This window comes from Moschus berezovskii, chromosome 4, assembly GCF_049115385.1.
Source record: "Moschus berezovskii isolate FMDL1 chromosome 4, NW_MosBer_1.0, whole genome shotgun sequence".
Taxonomy (NCBI): Eukaryota; Metazoa; Chordata; class Mammalia; order Artiodactyla; family Moschidae; genus Moschus; species Moschus berezovskii.
Genome location: NC_142463.1, coordinates 117,859,753 through 117,880,516, shown reverse-complemented (window position 1 = coordinate 117,880,516; position 20,764 = coordinate 117,859,753). Strand labels below are relative to the sequence as shown.

The window sequence follows — 20,764 nt, the reverse complement described above, 5'->3', positions numbered from 1 at the left end:
TTTTCCTAGCCCGCAACTGGGCCCATCGGCTGTGGGCTTAGGATGCTGGGGGAGTACATTCCCTGGCTGAAGTTGCAGGGCTGATGGAGTTCCCGTCCTTCTATCGGCCCCTCAGTGACCTGGACCAATGGGAACCATAGGGAGATGCTGTAAGTTGCCACGCGTCAGTCCACGGAGCAGGCTGAGCACTTGGCTGTACTTAGGTGCGTGCGAAGTCGCTTCAGTCATGTCCCACTCTTTGCGACCCTATGGACCATAGCCCGCCAGGCTCCTCTGTCCATGGGATTCTCCAGGCAAGAATCCTGGAGCAGGTTGCCAGTGCCCTCCTCCAGGGGATCTCCCTGCCCCAGGGACGAAGAAACCTGCGTCTCTTGGGCGCCTCCTGCATTGGCAGGCAGGTTCTTTACCACTAGCGCCGCCTGTTGTACTTACCCATAGGATCAAAGGGTTGGAGTTGACAACAGGAGTGCAGAGAGGTTCCTAGGCAAATAATACGGAACTTTAAGGCACAAGGGGGCCAAGCCCATGGTACTGGGAACCGCTGGACTGGTTAAATGGTGAAACGCAAAACAGAAGTTGCAGTTTGCTATGAGGTGGCTTCTGGCTTTGGGTGACTTTTTTCTTTTTTGGCTTTTCCAAGAGCAAAACACTGGCAGTGTTTCCTACCCCAAAGCAGACAGATTCCTCAGGCACCTCCCACGGGAAAGTAGCGTGGTGTGTCTGAGTTGGTCCCTAAACATTTCCCCTAGCTGGCTTCGCTGTCTGTGTGGTCAGTAACTAAGTGATTTGCTCTGTGGGGACAGCTTGCCCAGGCTCCCTTGAGCTCCACTATTTATCATGGCAGCAGCTGGAGATAAGCTGGACACAAAGAGGATTTGTGTCTCTGGGTGTCGGGCCCTAGATACGAACGCGGAGGAATTTTCTCATTAGTGGGAAGTCAGAGGAGGGGACTCCAGGCTTTCACCGCTTGCCCCAGTGCAAATGGCAGCAGGGAGGAGGGCACCCTGGGGGGAAGTCCCCGAAGGGGCTTCACTGGACAACTGAAATGAAGGTTTCCAGAGTGGACGTCCTTGGGAGAGATGAATGACATTAAATGCGGTCTGCACTTAGGAAGCTGTTTAGGGGGAGATGGGGATTCTTCTGAGAGCTGAGTTTCTTTGTGCGGAATCAATTACTTGTTCCCACTCAAAAGGGAGCCACAACGGGGGCTGGGGAGCTCCAGAATGAGCACCTCAAACGGAGTGGTGGGCACAGCAGGGGCAATGCTGAGTGAAGCCCAGGGAACCCTGAGGGCCCAAATCTCAAAGGCAAGGAGCTATTGCCTGTAGGTGGCAAACCAAACTCGGGTGCCCTGTGGTGGTGGAGATAAGAGAGAGGAGACAGGGTATTGAAGCACAGATGGTTCTAGAACACTCCCAGGATTCAGACTATGAAGGGATTCTGAATAAGTCTGACAGCAAACTGACCAGGAAGCAGCTGAGTTTGGAGCAATATCTAAGGTACAATCTGGTACTAGCTACAGTCATTCCATGAATTCTGAATCCCAACAGGAGTTCCCCACCAGACTTCAGGAATGAAGTGGGTTCCTGATGACCTGTGATTTGTTCATTTCCTTCAGCAATCACTACAGGCAGAGGAAACACTTTCAGTTGAAATTACCACCCAGCCCTGTACTTCTATTGTGTGACAGCTCATGCTAATAACACAGCCTGTTAAGTGTAACAGGAAGGCAGGCTCCACGTGCCCTCACCAACTGTGGGCGGGCACGCCTGGGTGCTCAGTCATGCCTGACTCTGCAATCCCGTGGACTGTGGCCCACCAGGCTCCTCTGTCCACTGTGGGCCTAGTGAGACACTTCTCCCCCAGTGTTACCACTGTGCCCCAGACAGCACTTAGTACTCAAACAGGCTTGGGTATTTTACCCCAGCTTCTAGACCAAAGGCTTAGACCACAGCATTAAAGAAAATGTGACATATTCACATCCCTTTTCACACTTAAAAATTTCCTCAAAAGGTTTTTATTTTTACATTATGATTTTTAATATTGATCTTAGCCCAAAACAATTACTTTGCATAATAGTGGGAAAGAAAAGGCATGTGAAAAGCACATTTCACACCTGAATGACTGCAGAAGTCAATCCTGAAGCTACTCAATGGAAGCAGTTGCCCAAACTGGAGCTTACACTTAAAGGAAAAAGTTGCTACTGTTAAGTATTTAAAATGCCTTTTCCCATGCATGGAATATGTTGGATTGGTTTTTGCGTTATTTGTACCTTCCCAGAACAATACGCTGAGCCCCACTGCAGAGCAAGCAAGCAGAGTGAAGGACCATTGTCTTCTTCCTCTGAGGAAGTGCATGAGTGGAATTCAGACCAGAAAAGACTGGAGACTTAGCCTCATGCCTGAGATGATTTTTAATTGCAGCCAGGGAGGGGTCTCAGGCATGGTCATGGATATGGCTTCTTTTCCTTCCTCTTCCTACCTTTTCTCCATTTTGTCCCTTTTAAGAAGGCAATGGCAAGCTACTCCAGTACTATTGCCTAGAAAATCCCACGGATGGAGGAGCCTGGTAGGCTGCAGTCCCTGGGGTCGCTAAGGGTCGGACATGACTGAGCGACTTCACTTTCACACATTGGAGAAGGAAATGGCAACCCACTCCAGTGTTCTTGCCTGGAGAATCCCAGGGACAGGGGAGCCTGGTGGGCTGCCGTCTATGGGGTCACACAGAGTCGGACACGACTGAAGTGACTCAGCAGCAGCAGCAGCAAGGAGGTTAAAGGTCCGGTCGGTTCTCAGCTGGGAGTCCTCTGGGTCATTCAGTCTGACAGCAGCCAGGGGACAGCCAGGGAGTACTGGGGGCTCCAGGCCAGCACTGCTCTAAGCCATGCTGTCAGTAAGGAGCATCTGGGTTACTGTAGTCCAGGGTAAGCGCCCACATCAGCAGCTTTGGGTGTTTTACTGACATTGCTACTGACGTGCAATCTGAGAGCAGCTCCCGTCCCTCTCTGAAGGTCTGTGTGCAAACCCAGCTCTGTTCCTGCCTCAACGGGAGGGTTATGGGCCCCAGGTAGATGATCTGGTGGCCACTCTCATTTCCTGCTTCTTTCTGAGGGGGAGGGTGGCACCTCTGCACATGAGGTGGGTTCCCTGAAATAGTCACAGTTCGATTCGGAGGAGGGAGACTTCCACAGCGGCCAGCCAGTTAGAGCAATAAATGCGGGCACATCCCCAGAGACCATTTTCGCCCAAGGACTTGGGCTAGAGATCTGTCACGCGTCACTCTCCCAGGCTCACAAAGCAAAAGGCCAGCGAACAAGTCAGCCTTCAGAAAGCCCATGGGTTAGGAGAAAAAAACCAAACCAGCAAAACCAAACCAAATCATTTTATTGTATAGCTTCTACCAGAAAATTACTAAAAATATAAATATAAAATCTCTAGAAAATACTCGGAATAGCTCTGTAATATTCTTCTTCCCCTAAACTGGGGCCAACCTCTTTGTTCTTTAAAAGCTGATGGGTTACAAGAAGGTCTTCATCACCCACATTTGTTAACACATTACACTTCTCTCTGTGCCAGGGGAGTATGAATATGCCACCTTTTTGCCAGGTTCTGGAAGCTCACCTTGCATCTGTCAGGGTAAAGCTATTGCTGAATATGGGGATACAGGGGAGTGGGACCAGGATGTGAAAAGAACTCCATGGCCCCACTTCCGAGGACATTTCTCCTTGGTGCCCTGTCCTTGGGCAGACTGGGCCAACCCAGGGTCAAGTCTCCAGAGAAGCTAGAGTCACCCTGAGGGGGTGTGTGTGCGTCAGGGGTGATAGCATGTTGCAGTTACAGGAAGGTCAGGTGTTGAGATGGACACAGGAAGCCAAGTGGGGTTTTGCATAGACAGCTGGTCTGTGCCACAGCAGGAGAGACATTGCTGTTCCTGTCGGCATCTGGGCACCCCTTTTCCCCTAGTACAGGCACTCTCTGCAGCATTTAGGACTCGATTTTAGCCTCAGAGAGCTCCCCGCCCCCTGCTGCAGAATGGCTGAGGTGGCGACCAAAGAGAGGCCACTTGGACACTGATACAGGGTCCCACAGCCCCTTCCTTATTCAGCACTGGACACGAGTCTGAGGAACTCTGGGGTCGCCCTGTCCATGGTCCTGGGACAGCCTGACAGCATGCCTGTGCTGACTCCTGGACCTCAGTGGCGTCTGGGTGTGGAGCAGAGAGCAGGGTGCTTAAACCCTGGCCTGCTACCTCTGTACCTGTGACTACAATATCACCCGGCCAGAGCCACCCTGGTCCCTGGGAGAGAAGCAGACCAGAGTGTAGATACTTAGTAAGCTTCCCATCAGAGAAGCAAACTGAATTTCTGGTACGGAAGCACAGATGAAAGCGGGATAGCTCCCAGCACGTGGGTTTAGTTCTCTGTTCCCCGCCCCCAGCTCCGTGTTTTGTGCAGAACCCCAAGCCAATACAGGAAAACTCACAGGCCCCCAAAATGCTAGTCCTAAGAACTTCTGAGCATTGAGGGCAGATATCACATCCTTGTGATGTTCCTGGAACAAGGCAGGATCGACTCAATTCAGTAACAGCCTTGCTCACTTCACAAGGGCCTGCCAGGTGCCTGGGGTGCTGGGACCCTTCTGAGGAAGAGGAGACAAAGCTTTGCTGTGAAAAGGTAAGGCTGTGGCAGAGCTGTGGCCGGCTGTGTGGCTGCAGACACAAGCGTGCAGGGCAGGAGCAGGCCGCACGCTGCTGATCCCCGAGGCGCCCAGGCCCACAGGGCTGGTGAGGAGGGGGCGGGAACGGGTGATGGGGTGAAGTGGGCAGTGAGCTCTGGGCTGCCCAGAACGGGGAGCCAAGCGGTGACTGGAAGAGGAGGAGGCAGCAGGAACTGCGGGAAGAGGAATGAACGCCCTGCTCTGGCCGGACAAGTCCCTGTCAGCCTTCTCCCAGGGACCAGCCACCCTGCTTAAGAAAAGGCACGTCCTCTTCTTGCTGCAAAGGCCCCCACGGTTGCGATCAACCCCTGCCAGGGTCTCCCGGCCACAGGAAAGCAGCAGGACGGGGCTCCTGGTGGGAGACAGGAGCAGAGCAGTGGGTTAGCACAGGAGGGCAGAACCAGTGGGGTGGGGGCACTGCCGGTCCATCACAGAGACCCGAGGCAGGCGCAGAGGGCCGCCTCCTCGAGGGCAGCCTGCCCACGCCTCTCAGCCCACTCCAACCGCTCACACCCTTCGCCTGGTCCTCACACGCTTCACCTTCGTCCTCACACTCAGCACGCCTCGCGCCTGGAACTTCATCACGGCAGGCCGTGAGGCCCCTAGAGCTGCCCTGAGTCCACACGACCACTCTTTCCACGTCCTTCTCCACTACTGCTCTGGGTTCTCTCGGGACCAGCTCCCTGGATGTCAGGTTCCTGGGCCCTACCCCCAAATGACGTCAGAACTCGCTCTGCTGCTTCTGCCAGGGCCTGCCTAGCCCTGTCTTCACGCACAGCACGGGAAGCCTGGGCCCTCCTTCCAGGCAGGGAGCACGAGCGTAGCCGGGGCACCTTCATTCCCAGCGCCTCTGGACACTCCCATGCTAGGCAGGCGCCCTCAGTGGCTGGCTCATTGCCCTGCCCCAGGGAGGGCTCACCGTGCTCCCCATCTAGATGAGAAGCCCCTGTGAACTCTGGGCGACAAGGCTGCCCAGGGTCTCAGGCGTTGTAGGCATCTCCCTTAGCCTGCATCCACACGGGCAGAGGCAAGGTGACAGCCTGAGGCCTGCACTGTCGTGTGACCAGGAAGAGCTGCGGCTGGGCTGTGCTCTGGTGTGGCTTTCTGGGTCTGGGCCCATCACCAAGCCAAACCCAGCATCCCTCATCCAATCTGTTTCTACCTGAGGCAGGAGGCCTCTGGGCGCCCAGGGAGGATAAGGAAGGAACCAGGAGGGCGAGGAAAAGATAAGAGCAGGCGGCATTTGGAAGACAGGCAGAGAGAACAGCCTCCATCCTGGGCTGCTGGCCCTGCAAGTCCGTGGGAAGCGCTGGGAGCAGAGGTGCCCTAACATCCAAGGGCTGCAGCCAGCATGCAGAGAAGCTGGGACAGCACCCAAGGGAGTACTTTTTCCATTCCACGGACAGACTCTTGAACTATACAACCACTTGGACCTTTGGCCCTGCGATCACCAGGAGAATCACTCTGCCATGCCTTGAGCAAGGGGGCAGACACAGGAGAGGGCAGAGGGAAGGGGCGCGCAGCAGGAGCAGAAGCAGCTCTACTCGAAGGACAGCAGGTCTGGGTGAGGGCCCTCATTGTCAACGCTGGAGGTCCGCGCCCGGGGAGGTGGGCTGCCGTCCTCCAGAGACTCGGCCAGGCTGAAGGGGCTCAGGCTGAGTTTGAGGCCATTTCTCTCCATGAGGCCAGGGGAGGAGGCCCTTCGGCACTCAGTCGCCTTGAGCTTGGGGTCGTCCTGGCTGTCCTTGTGGATGAGGTCAGGTACCGACACGGAAACCTCTCCATTGGGCAGAGCGTCGCCCCTGTCCACCACCTCCGCGGTGGCCTCTGGCTGGGAAGCATCGGCTGGGCTGGGTTGGGCGGAAGACAAGACCTGGGGCTGCCCAGATGACAGTTCTGTCCCATACTCCAGACTGCTTAGGACAGGCTGAGCCGAAATCAGCATGTCCTGGGTGGTCTTCAGGGCCCGAGGGGTTCGCTTCCTGGTGGCGGGAGGTGGAGGATCCAGCCGAGGGAATGCTTCTTGCAGGGCTGACCTGTAAAGTTGATGTCAGTGCTCTGAGGCTGGCGAGACACCAGTCCCTGCTGTGTTCTCGCGTCTCTAACCCCAACCGCATTTTCCACTCGCCCACCCAGGGGGGCGCTTTCCACTCTGGACTCTCATCCCTGGTTTAGCGGGAGTCTCAGCAGTGTGGGCGCGAATGGCTTTGGGCCTGTCACATCCTCACTCGGTCTTCAGAGCAGCACAGAGTTAACACTGGGCCCACTGGGGAACCTCATCACATCAGAACCTATGCTAGAGCTCTCAAAAGTTGCATCACCACCCTCCAAGTGCACGTGTCTAAGTGAAGTGAAGTCGCTCAGTCGTGTCCGACTCTGCGATCCCACGGACTGCAGCCTCCCACGCCCCTTCGTCCGTGAAGTTTTCCAGGCAACAGTACTGGAGTGGGTTGCCATTTCCTTCTCCAGGGGATCTTCCTGACTCAGAGATTGAACCCGGGTCTCCTGCATTGCAGGCGGAGGCTTTACCCTATAAGCTACCAGTTCAGCTCAGTGTCTAAAACGAGGCTCAAAATGGGAGGCTTCCCCTGCACCTGCCCAAACACTGGCTTCTCCAATACTGTCAGGGCAGGGCTTCTCACACAGGGCTGGGTGTCGGAATCCCCCTGGGAAGCTTGCTTTCCACAATACCTGGGTTTGAATCCAGCTCTGCCAATCACTAACTTTGTACCCTTAAGCTCCTCACATTACCACTCTGAACCTGCACTGTCTGCAAAATGGAAGTGATACCGTCGACCTCAGAGGATTGCGGCAGGGTCAGGAAAAAGGGCGCCGCTGAAGCACAGGACATGATGGGCACGCCGTGAACCTCAGCGGTGGTGGTGGACGGTGAAACCGGCTGCCCCAAACGCCACCCTTCAGCTACTCCTCACGTGACCACCTCACGTCCCTTCCCCAGGGTCATTCTCCTCTCGAGACACTACAGTTTACCTGCAAGCCTCTTCCTGGCCCACAGACCCGCAGAGGTGACAGGTGGAGCACTCACCTTCCGTCATCCTCGTCAGCCCCGCCGGCCAGCTGGGCCCCTGCGGTCTTGTTGACCTCTGTCGTGCCCACGCTGCCCAGGCTTGAGGGCTCCTTTCTCCGCAGGAGGTCATTCACTTTGGCCCCCACCGCTTTGCCCAGGCTCTTGAGGTGCTGACTGCTGCCCACCCAGAGTCCGGGCCCCCCGGGCTCCACAGAGCCCTGAGCAGCAGAGCTGGGGGCTGCTGGCCTGGACAGGTGGGGGAAGGAGCGGCTCGACGGGAGCTTGGGAGTGAGGGCTGTGTTCAGGTTCTCAAACATGCTGTGATCGACTACAAACAGAGGGAGAGAGAGAGCCGGTGAGGGGAGGGCGGTGGGACTTCTTCCCCCATCACTGCCGGTCTTCTCCTTAGACCACACCCACAGCTCTGCAACCTCACCAGCCGAGAGCGCCAGCAAAGACACTCTTGAACCTTCCAATCCCATTGTCTTGATGGGCTGTGGGACCAGAAATTCTAGTTCTGCCTCACCCAGGTTAATCAGTGATGAACTCTAGCCGCAAAGAAAGTGAACTTATCCCTTTAAGCCTGCCTCCTTGACTCACTGCCTAACTCCTTACCTTGGGGTCACCAGGCCTTCTAAAGTCAAGGAAAACAAGGATGAAGTGATGAGACGGACATTTTCACATTGCGGTGAGCCCACACAGCACTGATCGGGTTCTGGGGTAGACGCTGGTGGAGGAGGAGCGAGCGTGAGGCCTGGGGTTGGAGGTTCTCTGCTAAAGAGCCACATGCGTAGCATGCCTTCTCCATGGAAAATGCCCACTTCTCCTGGTGTGGAATCTGGGAGAATGGACCAGCTGTTTGAGGACAGATGGTGTGAACCAAACGGACAAGTGCTTGGTGCCCAGGAAGCAGGAGGAAGCCGACAAACAGCAGCTCGCTTAATCCTCATGACAACCTAGTGAGGTGGGGTGTGGTTAACACTTTCATTATGGAGGAGGAAATGGAGGCTCAGAGCAGTGAACTGTTGGGCCCCAGGCCACAGGCCAATTACTGGTGCAGTGGGAATGAGAAACCAGGGTTTCTCGCCCGAAGCTCAGAGCTTTTCCCACTCCGTTCCCTGCCTTGCATGCAGTCTAATATGCCTTGTGGACACTCCTCTTAGGGATCGTTCTCCAGCTGGAAGGATTAACTAACTCAAAGGGCTGAGAGGAGACCCACTGAGTTGTTGGTGCCTGCAAGGCAGTGGCCATGTCTCATTCATCTTTGGGTCTTTGACAGCTAGCACACAGTAGGCGCTCAAAACAAATGCTCTCAACTGCCAAACCCACTGTGGAAACCAAGACCGCAGCAGCTCTGAGATGTGTAACTGGAATGGCTGGAGCTCAGGGTTCCAAGCCATGCTGTCTACACCCTGGCACGGGGCAGCGTCTCCCCACCTGGAAATTCAGCGCAGGCCTCGGTGCAGCCAGACCCATGCTAACACCTTGCAAGCAGGCTGGAGGTTCCTGTCCTTCCCAACTGCTCCAGATACTTTTGTCAATCTGTGGGGAGGAGAGGTTGCTTTCGGTCACAGGCTCCTCTCCTAAGTGTCTATTTTTGCTGAGCCTTCCTAAGAGGAACTGAGATTAGGGTGTACATTTTCTTCTGTTGAAAAAAGTGAAAGTTAGTCGCTCAGTCGTGTCTCTTTGTGACCCCATGGACTGTAGCCTGCCGGGCTTCTCTGTCCATGGAATTCTCCAGCAAGGAATACAGGAGTATTCCTTCTCCAGGGGATCTTCCCAACTCAGGGATTGAACCCAGGTCTCCTGCATTGCAGGTGGATTCTTTATAATCTGAGCCACCAGGGAAGCCCCTCTGTTGAACTTGCGCATAAAGCACTTCTCTGCCCTGCCCTGCTGAGTCCTGGGTCACAGGGAGTATTTCTCTCTTGTGGTTTCAAGCAGAGATATCTCTTCTGAGCCAACTACCTCAATAAGCCAGAAGGTGAGGGTCTTTGGAGGTAGGAGGCAGCTGTGGGAAGAGTGGAATCTCCCCCTTTGGTGAGCCCCAGTCTTCACCTCTGTAACTGACCCTAACCCATGTGCAGGAAAAGCACCTCTGCAGGAGACATGAGGAACTTGATTAGAGCACCGCCAGGACATCGGGCACAGGGCCCACCGGTTCAGGCTGGCTGACTGCCGGGTGTAGAGCCACCACTCCAGCAGGAGTTCCTGGCCCATCCTACAGCAGGGGTATCAACTCGAGTCTCCTCCTGAGAGTGTGAATCTTGCCATGCTCTCCACTTTTGTGTAATTTACCTATCATGACCCATATTCTTCAAAGTTTTCTTTGATCATGAACTCCTGGAAACTAATACATTAATGATTTCCCCCAAAATCAGAAAGTATTTGGGCCACCATGAAACTAGAGCGAGTGTTCAAGAGAGGTAGGCTGGGGAAGAAGGCCAATCCCCACCACTTCTGGGCTCACACAGTTCTGTGGCTGTTTCTTTATTGATTTAATGTGAATTTTCAGAGCAGACATATTCATTTCTAAAAGTGTAAGTACCAAAAACACCTGGCAAAGCAACTTGTAAACTGTAAGCCCCTTTTATTATAATTATTGAAGAAACAGTCTAATAAACATAACTTTTTGACTAAGCACCATTTTAGATTTCCTGTACTTCTTGCTTCTCTACCCGTCAGAATGTATATGCTGAATTCTTAAGTAATTTAAAGCTAGCCCATCATATACTCTCTTTACAATTCTCTGAAGTCTTCTGGTAAATACATCTTGTTTTTATAATAAAATAAGCTGCTTGATGGGCTGTAGCATCTTAAATGATATTTTTCGTCTACAATGCTCAGCATAGTGCCTTGCACAATAGCAGGCATTTAGCAAATAGCTTAATTGAATTGACTTTTGACATGAATACTTAAAACTGACTGCCTTAGGAGCTAACATCTTAGAGAAACTGTTCTCCAAGCCCTTTTCCATTTAGAAAAGTCACTGAAAACCCTCTCCAGTGGGAGTGGTCCACAGGGGCTCCTGAGGTCAGACTGGGAGGAACTGCCAGCCTCCAGCGCAGGACTCTCCCTGGGGCTTCCTTCATCTCCCCATCTGAGGGGTGTACAGAAAGCCCCTTTCCTGCTGAAAGCATTAAGACTGCACACACTGTCAGGACTAGAAGCGTGGTGGTTCAGAAAATAACAGTGATGGTGGAAAGGAAGCTAATTGGACCCCAACCAGGTGACCCTCCCTGTTGCACCCCCAGCATGCACACAGTCAAGCAGAGAGGAACATCTGGAGCCAAAGTCATCTGTAAGAAAGACGGTATCTTACCTGTCCGAGAAAGGGGCTCGGAAAGCAGGTGGGAAACAAACAAGAGAGAAACACGTTTTACGTAGTGACCAACCAAATGGGGAGCATCATCTCCTGTCTGGGCCACCAGCCACAACACACCAGGAGGACACAGCATGCAAGACAGGGGCCCTGCTACGAGGCACCTGGGACGACCGGGGACCTGTGTGCGTTTAATAACCAGACCAAAACAGAGTCGATTTTAAAAACTCTCCCAGCAGGCACTGATGGAGCCGCCTGTATCTCCCCCAGTATTCTGAGCCCCCTGTGCATTAAGTATATCTGGAGTTCCTAGCTGGCGGCAGGAGGAATGGAATGGGCCAGGGCAGGATGGAGTTCTAAGTCTCCTGGATCACCCCTTCCTTCACTGTCTCATTTCCACATGTAAGTCACTAGATTTAAGACCAGGGAGACGGTCATCTCCTCCAACCACATCAACTAACAGAATGGGAAAAGCCCGTGGCAGAGAGTTGTGCCTCGTACCCACAGGGAGCTAAACGCTCGAGCCAAAGTTAGAACTCACACAGGCTGACTCCCCAAGCCCTGATCTTTCTGTACGCCACAACAGCCAACTGAAATGGACGATACCTTCCAGTCGCCACGGTACATAGTATCAGTTTGCATCCCAACACGTTCTAACATTCCAGACCAGGCTGTGGAGGCAGCAGGTGAGGACAGCACGTTCCCCACACTGCCCCCCAGCAAACGTCTGAGTGCTGTGATCAAACACGACAACTCCGGGCTCTCACATGCAGACGCTCACTCACACTTGGTCCGCACACAGCGGGGGGAGTCCACGGCTGCTTACAGAGTGGACCAGAGCTTTCCCACACCGCACAAACATATCCACCTTTACACCTAAGGCCCCATATGCATCTAGTGGTGATGATCTAGAAGGGGGCACCTTCAACTCACCCATCAACCCTCTAGCAGGCTACCCAGGCTGTTATATGACAGAAGTGAAGCAAAGAAAAGAGGCAACCTTGCCACTCTGAGTTCACAGCCTCATGGGAAAATTGCTTATAATGAGCAAATGGTTTTGAGTAAGCCACCCATTTATGTTTTAGTCACTTGCTAAAAATAGACAGCACCAACCATCTAAAACAGTATCTGGTCCCTATTCTTGGGGAGAACATATTGAGTATTTAGGCACAAAGGGACATTATGTTTGTAACTTACCTTCAAATACCTCAGGGGCAAAAAAAACCCCAAAAATGTATACATGGATAGACAGACAGGGAGGGAGTTGATAAAGCAAATGGAATAAAATGTTAACAATAGGAAAATCTAGATACAGGGTACATGGATGTTCTCTGTACTGATTTTATTTTTGCAGCTTTTTATAAGTTTGAAATTATTTCCAAAGAAAAATATAAAAGTATACACCATATCCCAAACCAGAAGCTAAATTAAAACAACAAAAAAATCTGGTGGTAGACATTAGGCAGATGAAAAAGAAAACAAGGAGGTCATTCAGAGAGGACAGAGAACCCCAGAGCTGGGGGTAGTGACAGCAACACGGAAAAGGGACACTAACAGCAGATGGGGAACAGACAGCGCCGCTACCAGGCCTCTCCTGCAGGCCTCCACCCCTCCGGGTACTCCCAATCAAGGCTGGCCACCGAGGAATGCCAAGTCAAAAAATCTTCAAAAATGTTTATCTTGCTTGCATCAGACTCCATCCATCTTTGAGGGGGACCTTCCTGGTGAGTGGAATCATGTGGTTTTCTTGTGATGTCACCTGCATTCAGAATGTTTATCGTCTGGACAACCCAACCCGCCCCTTGGGAGCAAGTGTGTGTGACCTCCGTACCCTTCGGGAGTCAGAACATGGAGAACTTCTCACTCCTCAGCATTTCTGGAGCTCGAATCTCTTCCCCTGCCCTGAGCGTTTTTCCTGATATAATGTCCTCATGTGCCACCAGCTTGCCAGGTAAACTCTGGTGCCACTGGGCCCCCCAAAATGTGGCTCTTTGAAGCTTGTAATTGAGTACCAGATCATGTTACAGGACCTCGATTTAGTGAGAAAGTTAAATTACACACAGGGAGAAAACAATTTTTCAAAATGCTGTGGGTGGGAGGCATTTTAATTGGAGAAACCAGGTAAGTAGTTCCTGCTGTTCATTCATTTTTCACAAGTGAAGAATGGGGGGAACGTTTGCTGTCACACTTCTCACCCTCTGAATCTGCATGGACACTCGAGGGGACAGCCTGTCTATGTAAGTTGGAGAAGAAGAGGCTGATGAGTTCATCATGGAATAAAGTTGAACGTTCTGACTTGCTATTCAAAGCATGGGCCATGGACCTGGGACATCAACATCATCTGGGAGCTTGTCAGAAATGCAGAACCTCAGGCCCTACCCAAGACCTGCTGAGCCAGAATCCGCACTTTAACAGCATCCCAGGTGGCTCCCACACACACTGAAGGTTAAGTGCTGCTCTGTGGAGGAGTTCTCCTGAACACTCACTGCCTATACACAGGACATTTGTATCCGTTTCCCAAGCTGAGCACCGCTACGAATCTGAGATTTGAGGCGAGTCAGCTTTTTAAGCCAATTATCAGCAGCCATCAGACAGCCAAGGTTCATCCGAACACTCTCTGGCTGTGGGTGGGAGGCACTTTTACTGGAGAAACCAGCTTTTCATCCTCAAAGGGATCTTGTAACAAAGCAACAGGGCCCGTGACTCCCTCCCCTGGGCCCTGGAGGGACCCAAAAGGTACAATGTAGAGTGAAGACAGAGGCCCACACATACACGGTGAGCTGCAGGAGGGTCAAGAGAGGGCTGGGCCGGGCAGAAAGCTGCCATCTGGCCCATGCCTTACATTCTCCTTTGGAGAGGCTCTTTCCTGGGTCTCAGTGAAACCACACCCTACTTGGAATTCTCCAGGAGGTCACCCAGAATAGCTCTGCCTATCTAGGTGCAAGAAAGGTCACTGTTTTGCTCCAGCTTTGTAGTGCCTTGAAAGTACCAAGGTTGAACCTCTAGGTACGTCTTGGGGGAGGGTCCCAACAAGAGGACTCCCAACACTGCTCAGCTCACCAGAATGTTTCTCCTGTAACCCAGACATCGCCAAGACTGTGTTACCCACTGAGGGGTCCAGCCCAGTTCAGGCCCTGCTACCCCAGTACCCAAGCAGCGTTCTCTGGCACAGGATGCAGAATATAGTGATCTCGCCAGGTGAGGCCTTCTCTGGCTGGGGCGGGCACCAGGGAGAAGTTGGGGAGATGGGGCTGCTCCCCTAAGGGCATGGGGGAGCTGTGCATGGGATCACCACCCGCTGCCTTGCCCCCTGCAGTCTTCTGCTGGTGCTTGCTTTAGCAGAGACCTGCAGGCCTGTGTAGGCCTCTTGCTTCTCCTCTCCTGTCTCTCACGCTGATGTACAACAGCAGTTTCTGCCTGACCAGGCTGTTGAAGGCAGACAGTGAGGCTGGAAAAATGGCCACAGCCACTGGTGGAAGGAAGAGGGAATGCAGAGGTCTGGCAGTCTGCTCCTTAGAGGAGGCAGAGGAGAGGCGTCCTTAGGGAGGGACACAGCTGACAAATACCAGGGCTTAGTTAGTGATTCCAACGGGAGTCACCACCCCGAGGTCAAACTGCCATTTGTACCAGCAGAAAAGCAAACAGCAGGAAGGAATGCCTTAGACTGCTCTCCCCACCCCACCCTCTGCCTGCTCTCAGAACTGCACTCAAGGAGGGGCAGAGGTAACCTGAGGGCGTGCCCGACTACCTGTCTTCCTGTCCTTCGGCTTCTCTGCACAGTCTCCGGCCACCCCAGGCCTCACTGCTCCCTGCCTGGCCTGAGGCTCAGACCCAACTCTTTCATTTGCAGATTACTTCTTGGGGGGCTCCCCAAATGGAGAGCAGCTGAGGTGGAACTGCGCGATCTACCGGCCCTGGTTCTCCCCTTACAGCTACTTTCTACGCAAGGACACAGACAGCCACCTTGAGACCTACAGCTTCCCGGAGGTGCAGAGTGATGAGGGTCAGGGGGACAGCTGCCTCCCAGAGGACACGGCTGAGAGCATCTGCTCATCCTCTCCCTCCCCAGAGAACACCTGCCTCCGAGAGGCCACCAAGAAGTCCAGGCCAGGCCCAGACCCCACAGACTCCATCACATCCCAGGACATCCTGATGGCCTCCAAGTGGCACCCGGGCCAGCAGAATGGCTACAAGTGTGCGTCCTGCTGCCGCCTGTACCCGACGCTGCACTCCCTCAAGAGCCACATCAAGAGGGGCTTCCAGGAGGGCTTCAGCTGCAAGGTATACTACCGCAAGCTCAAAACCCTCTGGGGCAAGGAGCAGAAGGCCCGGCCAGGAGACAGGCTCTCCTTGGGCAGCGGCCAGGCCTTCAGGTAGGCCTGCTGGATGGCAGTGGCTGCCTTGTTAGTGGATGACGCCAGGTAAATAGGGGATGGTACCTATTTATGTCTCTGTGGAGATGTCAATAAACCAAAGTCAGCGATGGCCTTTTGTTAAGCGTGAGGTCACCCTGTACCCCATCCTTCCCAGCCTCTGGCCCCCAACCCATTTCCCTTCTGCTGCTGGTTGCCTAGCAACACCAGGCCCATCTCCCTGCCTCTTTGTTTTGAAAGAATACCCAAAGTATGGGAGTATCTTCCGAGATGGTAGTTTTTCAAAGTGAGGTGTGCAGACCAGAAGTGTCAGTATCCCCTGGGAATTTGCTAGAAATTAAATTCTCAGACTGAGTGAATCAGAACACTGTGGGTGGGCCCCGTGGTCTGTGCTGGAATTGCCCTCTAGGCGATTCTGATGCAGCTCAAGTATGAGAACCACTGCTCTAGGACCCTGACCTTCCTGCCGCTCCCTCTGTGATTGGTCCTGGCCCTGTGCCATGGGGAAGCTCGCACGGAGGGAGAAGGGTTGAAGGCCTTCTCCTGTCAGCCTGGGGAAGGTTGCACCAGCAGAATCTGTGTGCAGTCTGAAAGCTTCTTAGGTGTTAGATCTTCTGAGGGATGGAATGGGAAGGCCATGCCTCACATATAAGCCAGAAGAGAGGCAAATAAGGCTGGGGCCCATTCCTACCGCGTATACCATGATGCTTCTCTTGGAAGCGACATCTCTGGCTGAAGTAGATCATTTTTGACCCATGGGACGTCTTGACATAGCTTTGTTGAGTCATGGCAGAAAGGCCAGGTTAAACATGTGAAAACACTGCTTCTAGCACCAAGGAATGTCCCAGCAGACAGCCCTGACCCTTATTCCGTTTTCGAGCAAACCTCACAGCCCACTCTGACACAGAAAAATGGATGAGCATCGAGTGGGCAGCAAGGACACCTGTTCTGCCCATTGTGTGGTGAAAGCGAAACCGAGCTTAATGCTCGATGGTCTCATTTTTAGGCTTTATTTACCTCTCACTTCATCTCCCGAGTGACTCAGTGGGCTCCTTCAATGCAGGGGGGTGGGGGCGCATTTCCTTTCAGGGACCCTGGCACCAGCCCTCCCCTTGTCTCTGCCTGCCCACTGGTTGGCCAATGTGGGGAGGATCTCCTCTGACCCTCCCCGCGTTCATATGGTAAGTCTTTCTGAAGCCCCACGTTATGGTTCAGCAAAGCTGCTTCTGCTTAGCACAATACCATCTGTGGTTTCTCTGTGAGAGAGAGAGACTGGACCCAAGGTCCCACCGCGTCCCAGTCCTCTGCTGTGAGACCACTCCCAGCCCCACACCCAGTGCTCTGCTCCTCACCCCACTCCTTCGCGTCCCTCCACCACCCACAGCCTCCAGCTGGACCAGGAGCCAGGACATGCAGGGTCCACTCTCCCCTCACGAGGCAAGGTGGTCTGCAGGCAGCCCTGACATGACTCTACTTCTTCCAGGGCCTGGAACTCTGAGGAGGCAGAGGAGAAACTCTAACGACTCTTTAGCCCTCACTCTGATGTGCTACTTTCCTAAATGGAAAAGCCACCTGAGCCCTCGGGGGCTTCTCCTTACAGACGTCACCGTGCACACGTAGCCCCGTGATGGGGCTCCTGAAGCGGCACAGGGAGAGGAGGACAGGGCGAGGACCTGGGGTGGCTGCCCATGGCCTCGGCAGAGCGCACGGGAGGCCCGGGAGAGGAATCGTCCTCCCTCCGCCCAGCCCTCGCTCCCGTCTCCAGGACAGCCACACCGTGGGCACAGCCAGGGAACGATGTACATGTGTGCTCAGTTTTGTCCGTCTCTCTGCAATTCCACGGACGGCAGCCCACCAAACTCTTCTGTCCATGGGATTTCCCAGGCAAGAGTATTGGAGCGGCTGGCCACTTCCTTCTCCAGAGGACCTTCTTGACCCAGGGACTGAACCTGCGCCTCCTGCCTCTGGCAATCACTGGCAGGTGATTCTTTACCGCTGAGCCACCTGGGCACAGAGCACAGTTTTAAAAAAGAGACAGAAAGCCCTCTAAAGGCTGGGGACTGAGACAGAGGGCCACAGCACATGCTAATCGTGCCCTGGCAGGTGCGGAAATTCAGCATTTTCTCCCTAAGGACAAGGTACTTTCCACCTTTCACGTTTAATGTAGTGTCATTATGACCCCAGTAGCATTCTCAATATAGAGTTCTGGGTAGGTTCAGCGCAGCAGAAATGCATGCAGCACACACCTGCACTGACCAGGCACCCCTGAGTAGCAACACTGACTGCTTCTAAAATGCAGTCTCATTTACTCTTCGTTGAGGCTTTAGTGGTGCACTGTATTCCCATTTTACAGATGAGAAAACAAGGTTCAGTTCCGTCACTCAGCCAGAGAAGGGCAGAGGGTACGTAAGCCTGGATGACCTGACCCTCCAACTCTCCTTCAGGCCTGGCTCACCAAAGTCAAGTTTAACGAAACCTCTGCCTTCCGAAGAGCTGGACGTTTCGGTCATGGTAGCCTGCTTATCACATGCTGGTTTGAGACACTGCAGCTCCACATTTCTCTCCCATCCGTCTTTGCCAGCCTTCTGCCTCCCCTCTCATCTCTGCTCCCTGCAGGAAAGCCCACATCTCAGTGAGACAGGACCCTCCGCTGAGCTGTGGGCTTCCAAGCACTATGGGTCAATAGACTCCTTCCGAGTTGTGACAACCAAAAAGACATTGTCAAACATCCCCTGGGGGAGCACCACTGCCCCTGGATAAGTACTGTTGGTATAGCCTGATCCTGCAAGGCTGGTCTGGACAAACTGCTTCTGAAGGTACCACCTTCCTTCCCTCCTTGTTGGAAGCATGAGTTCTTTTTCTCAACACCACACCCTTGGGAATCGTGCGTCACGGAGCTGATGCCACCAGGCTTGGGGAGTGGGGTGGGGTGGGGTGGGGAGAAGGAGCAGGTAGAAAAGAAGAAGCAAGAAAAGACAATGGAAAAGCTTTTAGAAATAAGAAAGGTTTATTTAGCAAAAGCCACTAGACTAGTGACAACATCCAGGCAGTAAGTGCACTTACATGAACCGAATCTTTTCCCAGAGAGTTGATCCAACAGAGTTAATGCCACACAGTTTTAGAAAGAAGAAGGCTCAGGGAGAGGGGGAGAAATTGGGTGAGGGGTAGGAGAAAGCAGTCAGGCAAAGAGAAAATAAAAAGGAATACAACCCCTAGATGAGAGCAGTTGAGAGAAGCGAGGCTATGAAGAGGCTTTATAGACAGCATTGGTATCAGCAGGAATATAAGGAATATAATTTTCAGTTCCAATACAGAGTCCATCCTGTGCAGAGCACTTCCTCCCTGGCTCCACGCCTGTGAGAGCCTAGGGTGCCCAAGAGTCTGCTGGCACCCGGGAGAGGCTGGGGCAGGTACCGTAAGGGAGGCGCCCCTGGTGTCCACTCATCCTCCACACAGGGCAGAGTAGAAGGATGAAAGAGAGGAGGCCAGGAGCTGAGTTAGCAGAGCAGGAAGCAGAGGGAGAGCACAGGGTGACAGCACGTGGAGGCTGGGGTCCGCAACGCTCCCTTTCCTGCCCGGGGCTGGTGACCTTTGAAGGCCCCCAGATCTGTCCTCTGTCTCCTCCATCTCCACACAACCAGCGCATGCCGGCTGGGCCACACTAAGGATGATGCCAACACACACCCCAGTGCCCCAGGGAGGGCCTGAACTGGGGACAGGATGGGCCAAGGTGGGGAGAAACCACTGTGGAGCCTCCTGAAGGGAAGGGTCTTGAATGGGTCCCAAGTCAGTGGCACCGAGAACTAGCCTCTCCAATTCTTCAATCTCTCTACCACCTCCTTTCTTCTTTCCTTTGCAATCTTTTCAAGACCCGTTTAGAAACTATCTTCTCCACCCGCTCTTCTCCGCACCCCAAACAAGCCCTCTCCTGGCACATTGCACACACCTTCCCCTCCCCTGAACACCCCAACTAGTGAGCAAAGAGGACCCACGCTCAAGGAAGCCCGGGTTAGGATTTTGTAAGCTAGAGAGGCTCAGCCAAACTGGACTCCTGACCTCTCTCCTCTGATTTCACGGTTCTTCCTTTCCTTCTGTCTCTGGACCTACTTCCAATGATTAACTAGAAAGTGTAACAACACAGAGCCACCCCGCTCCAACTAAATGCGCATCAGGAAAAGAACACAAGTCTACTGTTGATTTGGACACTCTGGAGATTCCCATTCTCTTCTCTCTGATCACTTCTCACAAGCCTACACACACATATACATCTTCCCTCACAAGTGCGTGTCAAGCACACGTGTACACACAGGTACCCACACATGCACCCATCTCATTTCACTGATACCGTCATGCACCAAGGATGGCTAACATAAAGCTGCCTTTATTTCCTTTAATTTGGACTTTCGGGTCTAGAGGAAATTCAACTATAGCTATAACAGAAGATCTGCACTTTCATTTCTGTATTTTATAAAGCCAAGTCAGGCATAAAGAACTTGATTTTGAAGCCACCACATCATTACCAATTGATCCTCAAATACTGGGTTGGCCAGAAAGTTCGTTTGAGTTTTCCCATAAGACGCTATGGAAAAACCTGAATGAACGTTTTTGCCAACCGCACAGTAATACAGTCTGGGTCTGAAACTTGCTGTTCAAGATAAAGACATTTCCCCAAAATTACAAAGCACTAGCATGTCTCAGCTCTCTCTTCAGACACCGTCAGATCTGTTACCGGCCACTTAGGGTCTCATTGGAGGCAAGGACAAGTAAGTGCGCCCTCAGTGCCCCAATCAGCCCAGTGTATCAGACGGTAACCTCCGGGCCTAGATGGTAAAAGAGAACTGCACGTGGCACTTTTTACAGGTGTGCGCAAGGCACACATCCACAGGGAGGCTGGTCAAGGGCAAGGTGGCTCTGGTCCCTGACTTAAGTGGCAGTGATTCTGAAGAGTGGACTTGAGCAATCTCAGCTACCAGCCTGTGTTCTTTTTCTTTTTTTGCAGTAAAAACTGCACACTTCCACCCAGTGGAGGGGACAGGTTGAGAGGTAAGGCTGGGGGCTCTGAGGCTTTTATAGAGGCAGAGTGTTACAACAGTTTCAGTAGGCACAGCCCTTGACGCAGGACACGGGAGAGAGAAGGCAGCTTTCCAGCCTCCTTGGGGATGAGTTGGACTTGTAGGCAGGAGGTGGGTAGGGCATTATACTGAGGAATCAGACCTCAGTGATCTGGGGCAGTAGAGAGGCTGTCCTCCCCACTGGCTTCCATGGCAAGGCCTGACCGGTAGTGAAGTCCCATCTCCCTCTGAAGCAACACTTGACGCCACCCAGA

General features: G+C 53.2%; 2 protein-coding genes across 8 annotated transcripts in view; one reads left to right on the top strand and one right to left on the bottom strand.

Moving 5' to 3' along the window:
* Positions 1 to 3,366: 3,366 nt before the first annotated feature.
* Positions 3,367 to 20,764, bottom strand: part of C4H1orf226 (chromosome 4 C1orf226 homolog) — a 370,540-nt gene continuing 353,142 nt past the window's right edge. For 4 of the 6 annotated variants that reach the window (XM_055403082.2, XM_055403083.2, XM_055403084.2 and 1 more), the window contains 2 exons: positions 7,762 to 8,071; positions 3,367 to 6,751 (listed from right to left, as the gene is read on the bottom strand). In XM_055403082.2, coding sequence (XP_055259057.2) covers positions 6,256 to 6,751; positions 7,762 to 8,071 — 806 coding nt within the window. In that variant the 3' untranslated portion in view covers positions 3,367 to 6,255. Of the gene's footprint in view, positions 6,752 to 7,761; positions 8,072 to 8,358; positions 10,918 to 11,065; positions 15,461 to 20,764 lie in introns of those variants that run through there. The other 2 variants (XM_088835980.1, XM_088835979.1) reach the window with 2 other exon arrangements.
* On the top strand, positions 12,818 to 15,715 carry SPATA46 (spermatogenesis associated 46). Of its 2 annotated transcripts, XM_088835981.1 has the most exons (4): positions 13,084 to 13,153; positions 13,826 to 13,840; positions 14,150 to 14,263; positions 14,916 to 15,715. In XM_088835981.1, the coding sequence occupies exons 1-4, from the start codon at positions 13,084 to 13,086 to the stop codon at positions 15,440 to 15,442; spliced, it is 726 nt and encodes a 241-aa protein (XP_088692107.1). In that variant the 3' UTR covers positions 15,443 to 15,715. The 2 variants fall into 2 exon arrangements, with proteins under 2 accessions (XP_055259061.2, XP_088692107.1); XM_055403086.2 differs by lacking the exons at positions 13,084 to 13,153; positions 13,826 to 13,840 and adding an exon at positions 12,818 to 13,016.